Source organism: Rhinopithecus bieti, unplaced genomic scaffold, assembly GCF_001698545.2.
Source record: "Rhinopithecus bieti isolate Rb0 unplaced genomic scaffold, ASM169854v2 scaffold_52032, whole genome shotgun sequence".
NCBI classification, from domain to species: Eukaryota; Metazoa; Chordata; class Mammalia; order Primates; family Cercopithecidae; genus Rhinopithecus; species Rhinopithecus bieti.
In genome coordinates this window covers 329,963-346,217 of record NW_016821592.1, presented here as the reverse complement: position 1 = coordinate 346,217, position 16,255 = coordinate 329,963, and the positions used below count along the sequence as shown (strand labels likewise).

Genomic DNA, 16,255 nt, shown 5'->3' with positions numbered 1-16,255 from the left:
GGAGGCTGAGGCAGGAGAATGGCGTAAACCCGGGAGGCGGAGCTTGCAGTGACCTGAGATCCGGTCACTGCACTCCAGCCTGGGTGACAGAGCGAGACTCCGTCTCAAAAAAAAAGAAAAGAAAAGAAAAGAAAAGGAGATGGAGACTATCCTGGCTAACGCGGTGAAACCCCGTCTCTACTAAAAATACAAAAATTAGCTGGGCGTGGTGGCGGGCGCCTGTAGTCCCAGCTACTTGGGAGGCTGAGGCAGGAGAATGGCGTAAACCCAGGAGGCGGAACTTGTAGTGAGCCGAGATTGTGCCACTACACTCCAGCCTGGGTGACAGAGTGAGACTCCATCTAAAAAAAAAAAGGATATTTTGGCCGAGCATGGTGGCTCACACCTGTAATCCCAGCACTTTGGGAGGCCAACATGGGCAGATCACGAGGTCAGGAGTTCGAGACCAGCCTGGCAAACGTGGTGAAATCCTGTCTCCACTAAAACACAAATATTAGCCAGACATGCTGGCATGTGCCTGTAATCCCAGCTACTCAGGAGGCTGAGACAGGAGAATTGCTTGAACCTGGAAGGCAGAGGTTGCAGTGAGCAAATATCGTGCCACTACACTCCAGCCTGGGTGACAGAGAGCGACTCCATCTCAAAAAAAAAAAAAAAAAGAATCTTATATTTTTTAATTTGTATTTTGTTGATTTACAATGAGGTTGAACACTATGCTTATTGGCAATTTGTTTCTGTCCTTTGCTGATTTTTTTTTCTGTTGGGGTGTGTGTTCTAGCTTACTGATTCATAGGAACTCTTTCTACTTTAAGGACATCAGTCCTTTGTATTCACTGGTATATTTTCATGACTTTTGTAGTATTAACAGTTAAATGATTATCTTAAATTTGTTATAGTATATGTATATTGAAAATAATCATAACTATCTGGTAAATGTTAATTTAGGTTGTTTCTTTTTTTTTGAGACGGAGTCTCACTCTGTTGCTCAGACTGGAGTGCGAATGGCGCGATCTCAGCTCACTACAACCTCTGCTCCCCGGGTTCAAGCGATTCTTGTGCCTCAGCTTCCCAAGTAGCTGGGACTATAGGCATGTACCACCACATTCCTTACCTCAACTCCTGACGTCAGGTGATCCACCCGCCTCGGCCTCCCAGAATGCTGGGATTACAGGTGTGAGCCACTGGTCCTGGTGAGCCACGGTGCCCAGCCTAGGTTCTTTTCTTTTCTCTTTTCTTTTCCACTCTTCTCTTCTCTTTATTTTTGAGAGAGTCTCATCTATTACCCACACAGCTCACTGCGGCCTTGACCTCCCCAGGCTCAGGTGATCCTCCCACCTCAGCCTCTAGAATAACTGGGACTACAGGCATGCCCCACCACATCTGGCTAATTTTTGTATTTTTTTTGGTAGAGACAGGGTTTCGCCATGTTGCCCAAGCTGGTCTTGAACTCCTGGGATCAAATGATCCTCCTACCTCGGCACACTTCTACCTCTGCCTCTCAAAATGCTGGGATTACAGGCGTGACCCACTGCTCCCAGCATAATTTAGTTTAATGACTAAGTGCCAGTCATAATCAGTGGTGAAGACAGATATAAGAAACATAGTCAGAAGACAAACATTTAAAAATACAGGCTGGTGCAGCATGTCATGCCTGTAATCCCAGCACTTTGGGAGGCCTAGGTCAGAGGATTACTTGAGCCCAGACTTAAAAACTCAAGCTTGAACTCACTTGAGTTTGAGACCAGCCCAGGCAACATATCAAGACTTCATCTCTATATATAAAATAAAAGAAAAATAAAAATGTCAAATTAAAAAAAAATAGGACCGGGCGCAGTGTCTCATACCTATAATGCCAGCACTTTGGGAAGTGGAGGCAGGTAGATCACCTGAGGTCAGGAGTTTGAGACCAGCGTGGCCAATATGGTGAAACCCTGTCGCTACTAAAAACACAAAAATTTGGCAAGGCGTGGTGGCTCTCTCCTGTAATCCCAGCACTTTGGGAGTCCAAGGAGGGTGGATCACTTGAGGTCAGGAGTTCGAGACCAGCCTAGCCAACATGGTGAAACCTCGACTAATAATACAAAAATTAGCCAGGTGTGGTGGCACTTGTAATCCCAGCTACTTGGGAAGCTGAAGCAGGAGAATCGTTTGAACTTGGGAGGTGGAGGTTGCAGTGAGCTGAGATCTAGTCTGGGTGATAGAGTGAGACTCCATTTCAAAAAAATAAATAAAAGGAGAAAAAGAAGAATGTCCCTTCTAATGGGCTACATGGCTTTTCCACTCAGAACTGAGTCTGTCAGATAAATGTATAATTAACCTAGCTTTTATTTATTTATTTTATTTTTATTTTTTTTGAGACGGAGTTTTGCTCTTGTAGCAAGCTAATTGGCTGTGCCTGGCCTGATAAATGCACGTTTTTACACTTAAGATTCAGTTATGTTTCAGGTTGTTAGCAACAGTAATCACTAACCTTTTAAAAGCTGGGTTAAGGCCCAATGTGATGGCTCTTGCCTGTAATCCCAGCTTGCTATTTGTAATCGCCCTTCCATTGTACCCACTCCCACCCCAGGATCCAGGTATTTTCTACTGGGAGTCCCCAGTAAAATAAAAAGATTTCCTACCAAATACTTTATTAATGCTGTGATAACAACTATTACTATTTGAATTTCTTTTTATTTCTTTTCTTTTTTTTTTTTTTTTTTTTTTTTTTTTTTTTTTTTTTGAGATGGAGTCTTCCTCTTGTTGCCCAGGCTGGAGTGCAATGGCATAATCTTGGCTCACTGCAACCTCCGCCTCCCGGGTTCAAGAGATTCTCCTGCCTCAGCCTCCCGAGTAGCTGGGATTACAGGCACCCTCCACCATGCCCAGTTAATTTTTGTTATTTTTAGTAGAGATGGGGTTTTGCCATGTTGGCCAGACTGGTCTCAAACTCCTGACCTCGTGATCTGCCCGTCTTAGCTTCCCCAAAGTGCTGGGTTTAGAGGCGTGAGCCACCGCACTCAGTCTGAATTTCTTTTTCTAACAGAAACAATGCTAGGAAATCTTTCTAGGTTTATACAACTCTCTCCATGTCCAAAGTTCTATATAACTGACCATAATGTTTTCTTTCATTAAAAAAAGTTAGTTTTAGGCCCCAGGTGCAGTGACTCGCAACTGTAATCCAACCTTTGGGAGGAGATGCATGTGATCACTTGGCCCATAGAATATCGAGATGAGCCTGGGCAACATGGCAAAACTTCTCTCGACAAGAGAAAAATCAAAAAAAAAAAAAAAAGGTAAGTGGCATGGTGGTACATGCCTATAGCCCCAGCTATTGGAGAGGATTAGGTGGGAGGATATCTGAATTTGGCGAGGCGAGGGTGTAGGAGACTAGATCGCGCCACTGCATCATCTAGGCAACATGGGCAAGACTCTGTCTCAAAAAAAAAAAAAAAAAAAAAAGAAATAGAAAGCTACATACCTTCCCTTTTCTGGCCAGATTCTTTGCCCCAAGGGCCTTCCCATAGAGATTTTACAGCTATCAAGTAAGTTCTAAACATGATCTTATGATTGGAATATGTTGGGATTGGTTAAAATAAGTCTTTTGCTTACAAAGGATTTACGTTGCGTTTTTGTTTTGTTGTTTTGTTTGTTTGTTTTTTTGAGACGAAGTCTCGCTCTTGTCCCCCAGGCTGGAGTGCAATGGCGATCGATCTCGGCTCATGCAACCTCCGCTCCTGGTAAGCGATTCTCTCCCCTGCTCGTCTCTGAGTACTGGGATTACAGGTTTGGTGCCACCTGCTGCTCATTTTTTTGTAATTTTAGTAGAGATGGGTTTCATAGGCTGGGCGCGTGGCTGAAGCCTGTAATCCAGCACTTTTGGGAGGCCGAGGACGGGCGATACAAGGTCAAGGAGATCCGAACCACCGCTGGCTAATAAGGTAAACCCGTATCTACTAGATACAAAAAATAGTCCGCGCGACGAGGCGGGCGCCTGTAGTAACCAGTCTATGGGAGGCGGAGGCAGGAGGATGCGTAAACCGGGAGGGAGCTTGCAGTGAGTGAGATCGCCACCGCACTCCAGCCTGGGCGACCAGGCCAGACTCCCTCAAAAAAAAAAAAACACAAAAATACAAAAAAAACAAAAAAAAAAAGAGATGGGGTTCACCATGGGTTGGGCAAAGGCTGGTCTCGAAACTCCTGACCTCAGGTGATCTGCCCACTTCCGGCTCACCCCCCAAAGTGCTGGGGATTCACAGGTGGGTGAGCCACCGCGCCCAGTCTGCGTGTTTTAAAAAAACCATTTTTTCCTCATCTATAGTTGAATTTAGAAATTTTTTAAAAAGCATGTTTTGTTTAGTACCTTCCAAATGATTTGAACTTTTCAGAAATGCATCTTCTGGGTGACTAAAATTATTTTTTATTCCCCCCTTGTCTGACATAGATGATAATATCCTAATGCCGCACCTTACAGATAGTTGTTTGTTTGTCTCTATTTTAACAGCAACACCTCAGACTGAGCTTTGTGTGGCAGAAGTGACCTCAATCAGGAGATCAGGAGCTACCCTGATTACAACCACGTCACTCCACTTCCACTTCAGATATTTCTCATCTGTAAGTGGGGAAACAAATAATGTCACTTACTCTAAGTAAAATAAAAAGTAATCAAGAGGACAAGTTTGAAGATGCCTGTGAAAGTATCCCTGTGGCAACAACGATGAATCTACCATCTTCCTTGGAAGAATGCACCACTGGATTGTATTTATTTCTAAATAATAGATTCTCAGATGCAATAAATCTCATTCATCCATGGTCTAAAAACAGCATGTACCATTCCCTAATGTATGGTATCCTTATGGTTGTCAAGGCCGTACTGACTTTTGAACCACAGGATTTACAGATTGGAATGATGGCTACAAAGGATGCTTTGAAAACCTGTGACAATTTCCGGAAAAAACCTAAAATGACATTGTCTCATCTAGTAAGTAGACAGGGAATAACGGCTATCACAGAAGAGGAATTGCATGCAGAAGTCTGTTATGCTGAGTGTTTGATGTTGAAATCCTTTATATCACTTATACAGGAGGAGAGCATGCTTGCTTTTCTTAAAAGCGGGATCAGTGTTGGGTCAAGTTACCACATATACAAAGACTGTCAACAAGTATTAACACAGATCCCTGACAACCAAAGCAAAGCCCACAAACACCTGGTTGGAGGTATAAAATTTGGACTTGGAGCGTTCAATTTGATGTTATCACTTATGCCACCAAAGACACTTAAACTACTCAATATTATTGGATATTCTGGTGATAGAGAAGTAGGCTTAGCTTTGCTTCATGAGAGTGCATCTGGAACCCATATAAATAATATCTTAAGTCTTTTGATTCTACTCTTTTATTACAATTATGTCTATGTAGCTTTTGGTGTTGAAAAGGTTTACAATTCTGCTACAGAGGATCTCTTCCTAGTCTACCTCCAGAAATTTCCAAACTGTGTCATATTTAAATTTTTCCATGCACGTTCTAGTATGTTGAAAGGAAATTTTGAAAATGCACAGTTAAAATTACAGGAGTGCATTTTTACTCAGAATGAATGGAAGCAGGTTCATCACCTCTGTTACTGGGAATTCATGTGGTGCCACATTTTACTGCAGGATTGGAGGCAGGCTTACCACTATGCCAATCTACTGTCTCAACACAGCAGATGGTCCAAGGCAATATACGTGTACAGTAAAGCTATCACCCTGGCTTTGCTTCCTTCTGATTTTGTGAAATCAGTAAGTGAGGATATGAACTCTCTCTTCTTAAGAGTGGAAAGCCTGAAAATCAAATTTTTAGGCAGTGCTGTGCCAATAGAGAAGTTTGTTGCAGAGAAGGGTCAGCGCTATGGCACTACAACAGGCTGGTTTACAGCCCAGCCCCTTCTGGAGTTCATATATGCCTGGAGTGGTTTCCTAGTCATGAGCAGAAAGAATGAGCTTATTTCAAGCTGGCTGTCAATAATCGACAAAGGAGAAGACCTTTTACAAGAAAATCCACATAAAGTGTATGGCACAGATGACATAAGTTTATTAAATTTACTGAAAGGCCTATGCCTGAAACACTTAGGCAAATATTCAGAGGCTGAGTATTACTTTAATTGTGTCATTCAAAAGAAGAAATTATTAAAATATGACCACTATTTGGTGCCATATGCTTACTATGAACTGGGAATCTTACACTATCTAAAAGGAGACTATGACAATGCAACAAAAAACCTAGACAACGTAAGAAATTACAAAGACTATTCCATGGAAACTCGATTACAGTTTAGGACTCACATAGCACTTGAACAAATAGCCAGAGAAAAATGACTTAAACACAAAGTGTGGTTTTGTTTAGTAGAGGTGAAATATCTACAGTGAGCAAGTAATTAACAGGTAGAAAAATCATATCTTTGCGGAAAAAATTCAAGAGGCGGCTGCCAAGAATCTGATCAGTAATAAGAAAGGGGTGGGCAATGACTTTTCCCTCTTTCTTTCTCATACCTATAAAATGCGATGTCTTAGAGGCAAATGAGGTGAAGCACATTCTTGAAAACGAAAAGGCAAATGATGTACATTAAAAATAATTCTCTCCTATGTTATAAATTCATCAATTATGTTAGAGAACATTTTCAAAACCTCAAAACATTTTAACATCTCACTAGATGATTTATGCAACTCACTATGCTAGGAATCCCAGTGCCCTATACGTATTTTATTGAATTGTTTTCTCTCGGCCTTAGTGCCATCTTCTTGGAAACCTTTGTGCCATGAGAGCCAGGTGGAGGAAGACGTGAATGCACAGGCTGAAGTGTAAAAGAAGAAAGATGAGGCAGAAGTCCAAGTCAACCAGTAGCTTGTGTACCCAGAAACATCGAATGCCAGAGGCTGGAGATGCTGGTACAAGTTGTTGGACTGCATGCTGCTGTCTAAGTGGATCTAGAGCTTCCATCACCATCTGATCACGGAAACCACCTCTGATACCCATCTTGCTTGTAACCAAAACAGCCCATGCTGGTTCTTTGTCCTGGAACTGTGACATTCTGTACTATTTCTCTGTTCACTTGTGGCCGAGTATAACAAGCGTACAATAAATCACCTCTTCTGCTGTCTTAGCTGAAGAATGAAAAAATTTTAAAAAAGACAAATTCCCAAATGATGCACCGAATGGCACAGACTCTGAATGATTTTCCATTATACACAATCATTTTATTGGCTTTTATACCAGAGGGGCTTGTCCACCCTGTGTGATCAATAGTATTTCTTACCCTTTTTTAGTAAGAAGCAGAATGTGAGTTTATAATTTGCCACAGGATAGAGAAGAAAGCCCTCTCCTTCTTCTACACACACATAAACTCTTTGAAGATAACTGGGAGAGGCCGAGAAGATAGATGCAGTGGCGGTCAGAGGAAAAGTTTTGTTACCATGTAATCCTCCCTTTAGTTGTCCTCCCTGAGGTGTAATTCTTAATAAGACCAGCTCTTCAACATAATTAAACTGATGGCATCTATCCATTGTGGGTGGGTTTATCTGAGAGTAAATAGCAGCTGTAGGGATGGGGCTTGGTATTGTTTTACTTGCCTTAGGGATAAAAAAAATGACCTAATTTCCAAGTCATTAAGTCTGGCTAAGTGTGTCTTCCTGGTAGTCACCCTTTGAAACAGAAGTTGCGCCGGGTGTGGTGGCTCACGCCTTCAATCCCAGCACTTTGGGAGGCCGAGGCGGGTGGATCACGAGGTCAGGAGATCGAGATCATCCTGGCAAACATGGTGAAACCCCGTCTTTACTAAAAAGTACAAAAAATGAGCTGGGTGTGGTGGTGGGCGCCTGTAGTCCCAGCTACTTGGGAGGCTGAGGCAGGAGAATGGTGTGAACCCAGGAGGCAGAGCTTGCAGTGAGCGGAGATCGCGCCACTGCACTCCAGCCTGGGCACAGAGGAGACTCTGTCTCAGAAAAAAAAAAAAAAAAAAAAACCAAAAAAATAAAAAAACCAGAAGTTGCTAGAAAAGCGTAGCTTGCTAAAAACACATCAACGAAACATGCTACCTTAATACTTTGGGTATCCAAACAACCAACTAAGACAAGATGAAGAGTTGGTATTTCAAGATTTAGCGATGTTTGCTTTTTAAAACATTAAAAATTAATCATCAATTAACAATAGACTTTAAAGTGAATACTTATGCTTGAGCTATTCTTTATTATTTAATTAGTATGGTTATAGTGGTTAAGAGGGCAAGTTCTGGACTGATTACCTGAATTTGTATCCCAGTCCTGCCACTAACTAGCTGTGTGTGGCCTTGGGCCTCTGTACCTCAGATTCCTTGGCTATAAAATAGGGTTAATAATAGTATCTGTCTCGTGGTTTTGCTATTTTAAGATTGAGCTAATAAACATTATTGTAATTACTACTAATACTGCTACTACATTGTTCTGCAGTGGAGGGAACTTTCTTTGAAACAGCAAAGGTCCTGTCGTTACTTGCTTTGTCAATCTGAAATTCGACCTGTTAATTTACTTCTTCTGTTCTGTTTATTTTGGTCACTTATGAAACAAGAAACTCTCTGCCTAAATGTTTTTGTGTTTTGTAAAGTATTTCAACTTCTTCCAGTGAAGAGCACATTTATTAATTGCTTAAACAAATATGTATTGAATGTCTACTATATGCAGGTACTGAACAGTGCTGAGGATATAAAGTTGGTTTCTCTTCTGAGGGCCTTATTAGGGAGATAATTTAGAAAAGGATTTTGTTTGGCCAGGCACGGTGGCTCACACCTGTAATCCCAGCACTTTGGGAGGCCGAGATGGGTGAATCACTTGAGGTCAGGAGTTCGAGACCAGCCTGGCCAACATGGCGAAACTCCATCTCTACTAAAAATACAAAAATTAGCGGGGCATGGTGGTGCTCGCCTGTAATCCCAGTTACTGGGGACGCTGAGGCACGAGAATCACTTGAACCAGTGAAGCGGAGGTTGCAGTGAGCCAAGATTGGACCACTGCACTTCAGCCTGGGCGACAGAGTGAGAACCTGTCTCAAAAAAAAAAAAAGAAAAGAAAAGAAAAGGGTTTTGTTTGGGTGGAAACACTCAAAACACAGGGATTAAACGGGCATTAATTTGCCCCAAACAAACGAAATCTGAAGGTAGGTAGTTCAGGTCTGATAGTTCATGGCTCTTTTGATTTTCTTTTGTCTTTTACTTAGCATGTAAGCCTTCTCATGCATGTCTCCTCATGATGGAAAGAGGCTGCCTCACCTCTAGGCCTTATGTCCAAGTCAGGCAGCCTGGAGGAAGAATGGTAAAGCGACAAAAAGATCTTTCTCCTTCCTAGGAGGTTTCGCCTTTTTTATTCCAGAAGGGATGGGCTTCTTAGAGTCTTCCATGTGTATCTCATTGGCTAGATGTATTCATATGGCCAGTCCTACCTGCAAGGGAAACTGAAGATTTTTAGCTTTGAAGCCTCATAAGAAGGTTGTGTGAAATGGTTAAGTGAACCAAGCTACATACAGCAGCTGCCAAAACACATATGTCCATAACAATAAGCTACCAAGTGGTATCAAGGGACATAGTTAAAAAGGGTAGTAGGCTGGGCGCGGTGGCTCACGTCTATAATCCCAACACTTTGGGAGGCCGAGGCGGGTGGATCACTTGAGGTCATGAGTTCGAGAAGAGCTTAGCCAACATGGCAAAACTCCGTCTCTACTAAAAATACAAAAAATTAGCCGGCTGTGGTGCCGGGCACCTGTAATCCCAGCTACTTGGGAGGCTGAGGCAGGAGAATCGCTTGAACCTGGGAGGCAGAGGTTGCAGTAAGCTGAGATGGCGCCACTGCATTCCAGCCTGGGCAACAGAGCAAGACTCCATCTCAAAAAATGAAAAATACAATAAAATAAAAAGGGTACTAGGTGGACTTTCCAGATAGCTGAACACATAGAGATTCCTGGAGGGTGGTGCACCCAGGGAGGACACAGATGCTCCATGTCCCGTCCCCCATCTGCATTTCTTTTCTTTTCTTTTCTTTTCTTTTCTTTTCTTTTCTTTTCTTTTCTTTTCTTTTTCTTTCTTTCTTTCTTTCTTTCTTTCTTTCTTTCTTTCTTTCTCTCTCTCTCTCTCTCTCTCTCTCTCTCTCTCTCTCTCTCTCTCTCTTTCTTTTTTTTTGAGACAGAGTTTCACTCTTGTCGCCTAGGCTGGAGTACAATGGCATGATCTTGGTTCACTGCAACCTCTACCTCTCAGGTTCAAGTCATTCTCCCGCCTCAGTCTCTCAAGTAGTTGGGACTACAGGTGCACACCACCACGCCCGGCTCATTTTTGTATTTTGTATTTTCTGTAGAGATGGGGTTTCACCATGTTGGCCAGGCTGGTCTTGAACCCCTGACTGCGGGCGATCCACCCACCTCGGCCTCCCAAAGTGCTGGGGTTACAAGTGTGAGCCACTGGGCCTGGCCCCCCATGTACATTTCTTCATATGTATCCTTTATAATATTGTTTATAATAAACTGGTAAATGTTGGATCAGGTAGTAATTCATATAGGAGTACTGAGCTTGAAAGAATCATAAAGGCCCAACATGCAGAAGAAATAGAAGCCAACGGCATTGATGTCACTGCACTTTTCTTTTCAAACCATGAAACAAAGATGCTCTGATTAATTTTCTAATGGAGGCAGCTGCTGCTACCCTTGCATTGCCATTTTATTACTATCACATTCCTGACCTGACAGGGGTAAAGATTTGTGCTGAGAAGCTGTTTGATGAGATTCAGCGTGAGAGCCCCACTTACTTTTTTTCCTCTTCTTTTTTGTTTTTTTGAAGACAGAGTCTGGCTCTCGCCCAAGCTGGAGTGCAGTGGCACTATCATGGCTCACTGCAACCTCTGCCTCCTGGGCTCAAGCAATCCTCCCACCTCAGCCTCAAGAGTAGCTGGGACTACAGGCATGTGCCTCCACACCCAGACAAAATGTTGTATTTTTTGAGGGGACAGGGTTTCACCATGTTGCCCAGGCTGGTCTGAAACTCCTGAGCTCAAGTGATCTGCCTTCCTTGGCCCCCAAACTGTTGGGATTACAGGTGTGAGTCAGTGTGGCCGGCCAAGAGCCCCACTTTGTAAAGGCTGAAATTCAGTGACATAGATCTCAGACTTCAGGCAATGTGTTGATCAGGATCGCTAGCAACAGTTGACCTTCCTATTGTGGATGGATGAGCAACTGTTAAGTGCTCTGGTGATGGGAGCAACTGGAGCAGTGGACAGATTTATATCCACAGATTTATCAACTTTTTGGTCAAACTAGGTTTTCTAGTGTCACAGATCAAAGCCATCATGACTCTCGTCCCTGCAGCGGAAGTGGGCCCACCCCATCTTCCGCTGCAGAAAGGCTCTAGGGAGTTCACTGATGGTGCTGAAGTTAAACTAAAAAGCTTGGATTTTTTTCTTTCACTGGTTTAAAAGATGGAGACTTGGAAGCCTGTAGCCAGTGCCGTCTGTCCAGTCAGGGTGTGTACATTAAGACATCATCCACCTGATATAATGCATTCTTTTCTCAGGGACTTTTTAGAAAAACTTGAACTGAACTCTCTCCTAGCAAATGAAATCTCACATCAATCAACAGATATTTAAGTACTTACTATGAGTCTTTTTTTTTTTTTTTTTTAAGAGACGGAGTCTCGCTTTGTCGCCCAAACTGGAGTGCAGTGGCCGGATCTCGGCTCACTGCAAGCTCCGCCTTTTGGGTTTACGCCATTCTCCTGGCTCAGCCTCCCGAGTAGCTGGGACTACAGGCGCCTGCCACCTCGCCCGGCTAGTTTTGTATTTTTTAGTAGAGATGGGGTTTCACCTGGTTAGCCAGGATGGTCTCGATCTCCTGACCTTGTGATCCGCCCGTCTCGTCCTCCCAAAGTGCTGGGATTACAGGCTTGAGCCACCGCGCCCGGCCCTATGAGTCTTAAAAAGGTTTATTTTAGGTTGGACACGGTGGCTCATGCCTGTAATCCCAGCACTTTGGGAGGCTGCCTTTGGGAGCTGGAATTAATCAATTATAGTTATCTTGATTTCTAGTTCTTAATGTGATTTTAAAGTTTTCTACTGGATGTGGTGGCGCACGTCTGTGGTCCCAGCTACTTGAGTGGCTGAGGTGGGAAGAACAGTTGAGCCTGGGAGTTTGAGGCTGCAAGTGAGCTATGATTATACCATTGCACTCCAGCCTGGGTGACAGTGTAAGACCCAGTCTCTCAGAAAAGTTTTCTGATTTTAAACCACTATAATGTAGTTTTTTTTGGTGGTGGTGGGGGGGGAATGTAATTTCATTTTAATAAATATCCATTTGGAATCTAGGTAACACTGAGCTACAGCATTTAGACAGGTACTTTAAAACCAAATTATAACATGACTCAACTATATACAAGTGTGAATGCACCAGCTCATTTGACTTTTCAGTCTAACTCTAGAGCAGATGCTTTCAGATTAATTGCAATGTCACTGTTTTCTCCAAATACACTGTTATAGGACGAACAGGCTTGTATGCCCACTGCACAGTAACAGATCCATTACACTGAGACAGCAGGGATGTGGCAGAGAGTTTAATGACGGCAGAGCACCGAGTGAGGAGATGAGGAGATGGGAGAAGACTTTCAAACCCACAGAGTTCTGAGCCTGGGTTTTTTATTGTGTTTTGTTTTGTTTTTTGAAACTGAGTTTTGCTCTTGTTGCCCAGGCTGGAATGCAATGGCATGATCTAGGCTCACTGCAACCTCTGCCTCCCGGGTTCAAGAGATTCTCCTGCCTCAGCCTCCCGAGTAACTGGAATTACAGGCATCCAACACCACGCCTGGCTAATTTTTTGTATTTTTAGTAGAGACGGGGTTTCACCATGTTGGCCAGGCTGGTCTCAAACTCCTGACCTCAGGTGATCCACCTGTCTCAGCCTCCCAGAGTGCTGGGATTATAGGCATTAGCCACCATGCCCGGCCCTGGGCTTGGGTTTTAAAGGCTATCATGAAGGGCAAGGGGCCAGAGATTTGGGGTTATCAATCGGTTTTAAAGGCTATCATGAGGCCGGGCGCGGTGGCTCAAGCCTGTAATCCTAGCACTTTGGGAGGCCGAGACGGGCGGATCGCAAGGTCAGGAGATCGAGACCATCCTGGCTAACACGGTGAAACCCCGTCTCTACTAAAACTACAAAAAAAAAAAAAACTAGCCGGGCAAGGTGGTGGGCGCCTGTAGTCCCAGCTATTCGGGAGGCTGAGGCAGGAGAATGGCGGAAACCCGGGAGGCGGAGCTTGCAGTGAGCTGAGATCCGGCCACTGCACTCCAGCCTGGGCGACAGAGCGAGACTCCGTCTCAAAAACAAAAACAAAACAAAACAAAACAAAACAAAACAAAACAAAACAAAACAAAACGGCTATCATGAAAGGCAAGGGGCCAGAGATTTGGGGTTATCAATTGGTCAGGGTAAAAGGGATGAAATCATCAGGATGTGGAAACTGCATTCTCTGGTGAATCAGCTTTTTGTGGGGTCCCTCAGACCAGCTGGCATCAGCAGGGTCCTGCAGATCAGCTGGCATAGGAGTGTTACCAGCATGTGCGATCTGAAGGCATGTCTCAAAGGGAAACCCTTTAATAATGTTCAGGTTATCTCTAGAGCAGTTATGGGGGACTAAAATCTTCTAACAGGGTCTACATGATCCTAGGATAATAGGCGCCAAACAACTATGAGGAAGCAGGTCAGGGAGCAAGCTGACCTCAGGATTAAGCTGACCTCAGGATTAACGCTGCATGTGCTGCAACCTTGGTTTACTTTTGTTTCTTCCCTGATTAATCTTATAAAGTTTATAGGGGTGGTTTCAACGTTGGAGTTAGATGAGGACTTGCTTTAGTTCTACAACTAAAAGGTTTTTTAGGGTGGCTTTCTCATAACAAAGCAAAGATCTTCTGCAAAGATGAATTTAAGTTTCCACTTCCTGCAATGTAGGAAACTTCTCAAAGCTCAAAGTTTCAGAATTCCAAAGGTTTCTTGAGGGCCTTTTCCTCTTGGAAGTCCTCTCTCTGTCACTAGACAGCTGTTTTCTTTTTCTTTTCTTTTTTTTTGAGATGGAGTCTCACTCTGTTGCCAGGCTGGGGTGCAGTGGCGCGATCTCGGCTCACCGCAACTTCCGCCTCCCAGGTTCAAGCAATTCTTCTGTCTCAGTCTCCCGGGTACCTGGGATTATAGGCGCCCACCACCATGCCCCAACTCCTGACCTTAGATGATCCACCCACCTCGGCCTCTCAAAGTGCTGAGATTATAGTCTGGGCCACTGCACTTGGCCCTTAATCTCTTTTCTAACAAAATTTGGTGTATGCTGTGTTTTTTTTTAAGACAGGGTCTTGACAAAATGTTGGGATCATGGGTGTGAGCCACTGCACCCAGCAAAGCACTCACATCCATTTAGTTTAATTTTTAGTGCCAGTTTATTAGAGCTTGAAGAAGGTACCTCACTGTCGCTTTCCTGTACATAAACACAGATATAGTGCTATTGAAGCACTTTTTCCTTCGTTCTCTTTTTTTCTTAACATTTCCATTGAACAGATGATTTTTCTTTTCTTTTTTGAGATGGAGTCTCGCTCTGTCACCCAGGCTGGAGTACAGTGGTGTGATCTTGGCTCCTTGCAACCTCTCCCTCCTGGGTTCAAGCAATTCTCCTGCCTCAGTCACCCAAGTAGCTGGGACCACAGATGAGCACCACCACACCCAACTCATTTTTGTATTTTTAGTAGAAATGGGGTTTCACCATGTTGGCCAGGCTGGTCTCGAACTCCTGACCTCAAGCAATCCTCCCGCCTCAGTATCCCAAAGTACTGGGATTAAGGAGTGCGTCACTACACCCAATCAAAGCATTTTCATCCTTGGAAAACAATCTTACCTTCACTTTACTGCCAGGGAAACCAATCCTCCCTCTCTGAGGTTGTAAAAATCTTCCTTCTGGGCAGGGTAAGATAACACTATCATTTGGGACACATCTCTCTAAATAAGATTGGACCACTTCACTTCCCTCCCTCACCTCAACCTCCTCCCTCCTCCCTCCTTCCTTCCTTCCTTCCTTCCTTCCACTTTCCTTCCTTCCTTCGTTCTTTCCTTCCTCCCTCCCTCCCTCCGTCCCTCCCTCTCTCCCTCTCTCTGTCTCTCTCTCTGTCTCTTTTCAATGTCTTGCCCTGTCGCTCAGGCTGGAGTGCAGTGGTGCAATCTCAGCTTACTGCAACCTCTGCCTCCCAGGTTCAAGCGATTCTTCGTTCCTCGGCCTCCTGAGCAGCTGGGACTACAGGTGGGCACCTCCACACCCAGCTAATTTTTTGTATTTTTAGTAGAGATGGGGTTCCACCATGTTGGCCAGGCTGGTCTCCAACTCCTGACCTCAAGCAATCCATCGGCCTCGGCCTCCCAGAGTGGTGAGATTGCAGTTATAAGCCATCTCTCCCAGCCTAAAATTGGATTTTCTTTTCTTTTCTTTTCTTTTTTTTTCTTTTCTTTTCTTTTTTCTTTTGAGATGGAGTCTCGCTGTGTCACCCAGACTGGAGTGCAGTAGTGTGATCTCAGCTCACTACAACCTCCACCTCCTAGGTTCAAGTGATTCTCCTGCCTCAGCCTCCTGAGTAGCTGGACAGGTACATGTCACTATGCCCGGCTAATTTTTGTATTTTTAGTAGAGATGGGGTTTCATCATATTGGTCAGGCTGGTCTTGAACTCCTGATGTCGTGATCCTCCCACCTCAGCCTCCCAAAGTGCTGGGATTACAGGCGTGAGCCACTGTGCCCAGCCCGGATTTTCTATTAGAAAGATGGTTGTTCTGGAGTCTTTTTCATAATACTATTATTCTAAGCAGGAAAGTATATTTTATATAATGTCTCATGGTATAGCTGCTCTATACTTCACTATTTTCCCCATATCCAATTTCTCAGCATCCTTTCTAATATACTAATTTAATCATATCATCATCCCATAAATCAACATTTCCCGATTCTCTGTAGTTTATTTACTGATTCCAATCCTTTCTAATATACTAATTGAATCATGCCACTCCATATATCAAAATTTCCCCATTGTCTATATCCTGTGTACTCATTCACCAAATGAGTGAATGTTTGAAAGTAATTAGAATAGTGCCTGGCACAAGTTCTAACAAACAGAAGTTAGTTAAAGAAGTGACCGGGTGCTGTGTCTCACCCCTGTAATCCTAGTACTTTGGGAGGCCAAGGCGGGCAGATTGCTTGAACCCAGCAGTTCAAGA

The 16,255-nt window shown here is 43.8% G+C and overlaps 2 protein-coding genes and 1 pseudogene across 2 annotated transcripts in view; 2 read left to right on the top strand and 1 right to left on the bottom strand.

Moving 5' to 3' along the window:
* SRSF7 (serine and arginine rich splicing factor 7) overlaps positions 1 to 3,539 on the bottom strand; it is a 20,694-nt gene extending 17,155 nt beyond the window's left edge. Inside the window, exon 1 of the mRNA XM_017860408.1 lies at positions 3,461 to 3,539. Within this exon, the coding sequence (XP_017715897.1) occupies positions 3,461 to 3,539 (79 nt within the window). The remainder of the gene's footprint in view (positions 1 to 3,460) is intronic.
* A 946-nt stretch (positions 3,540 to 4,485) lies between these two features.
* LOC108520868 (tetratricopeptide repeat protein 39B-like) lies at positions 4,486 to 7,714 on the top strand. Its single transcript, XM_017860406.1, has one exon. The coding sequence runs from the start codon at positions 4,613 to 4,615 to the stop codon at positions 6,329 to 6,331; it is 1,719 nt and encodes a 572-aa protein (XP_017715895.1). The 5' UTR covers positions 4,486 to 4,612; the 3' UTR covers positions 6,332 to 7,714.
* A 2,789-nt stretch (positions 7,715 to 10,503) lies between these two features.
* Positions 10,504 to 11,517, top strand: LOC108520871 (N-acetylneuraminate lyase-like; annotated as a pseudogene).
* The last annotated feature ends 4,738 nt before the right edge of the window (positions 11,518 to 16,255 follow it).

What these genes read in the sequence shown, in the direction of transcription:
- LOC108520868 (XM_017860406.1), top strand. Translation starts at nt 4,613, where the DNA reads ATGTCACTTACTCTAAGTAAAATAAAAAGTAATCAAGAGGACAAGTTT.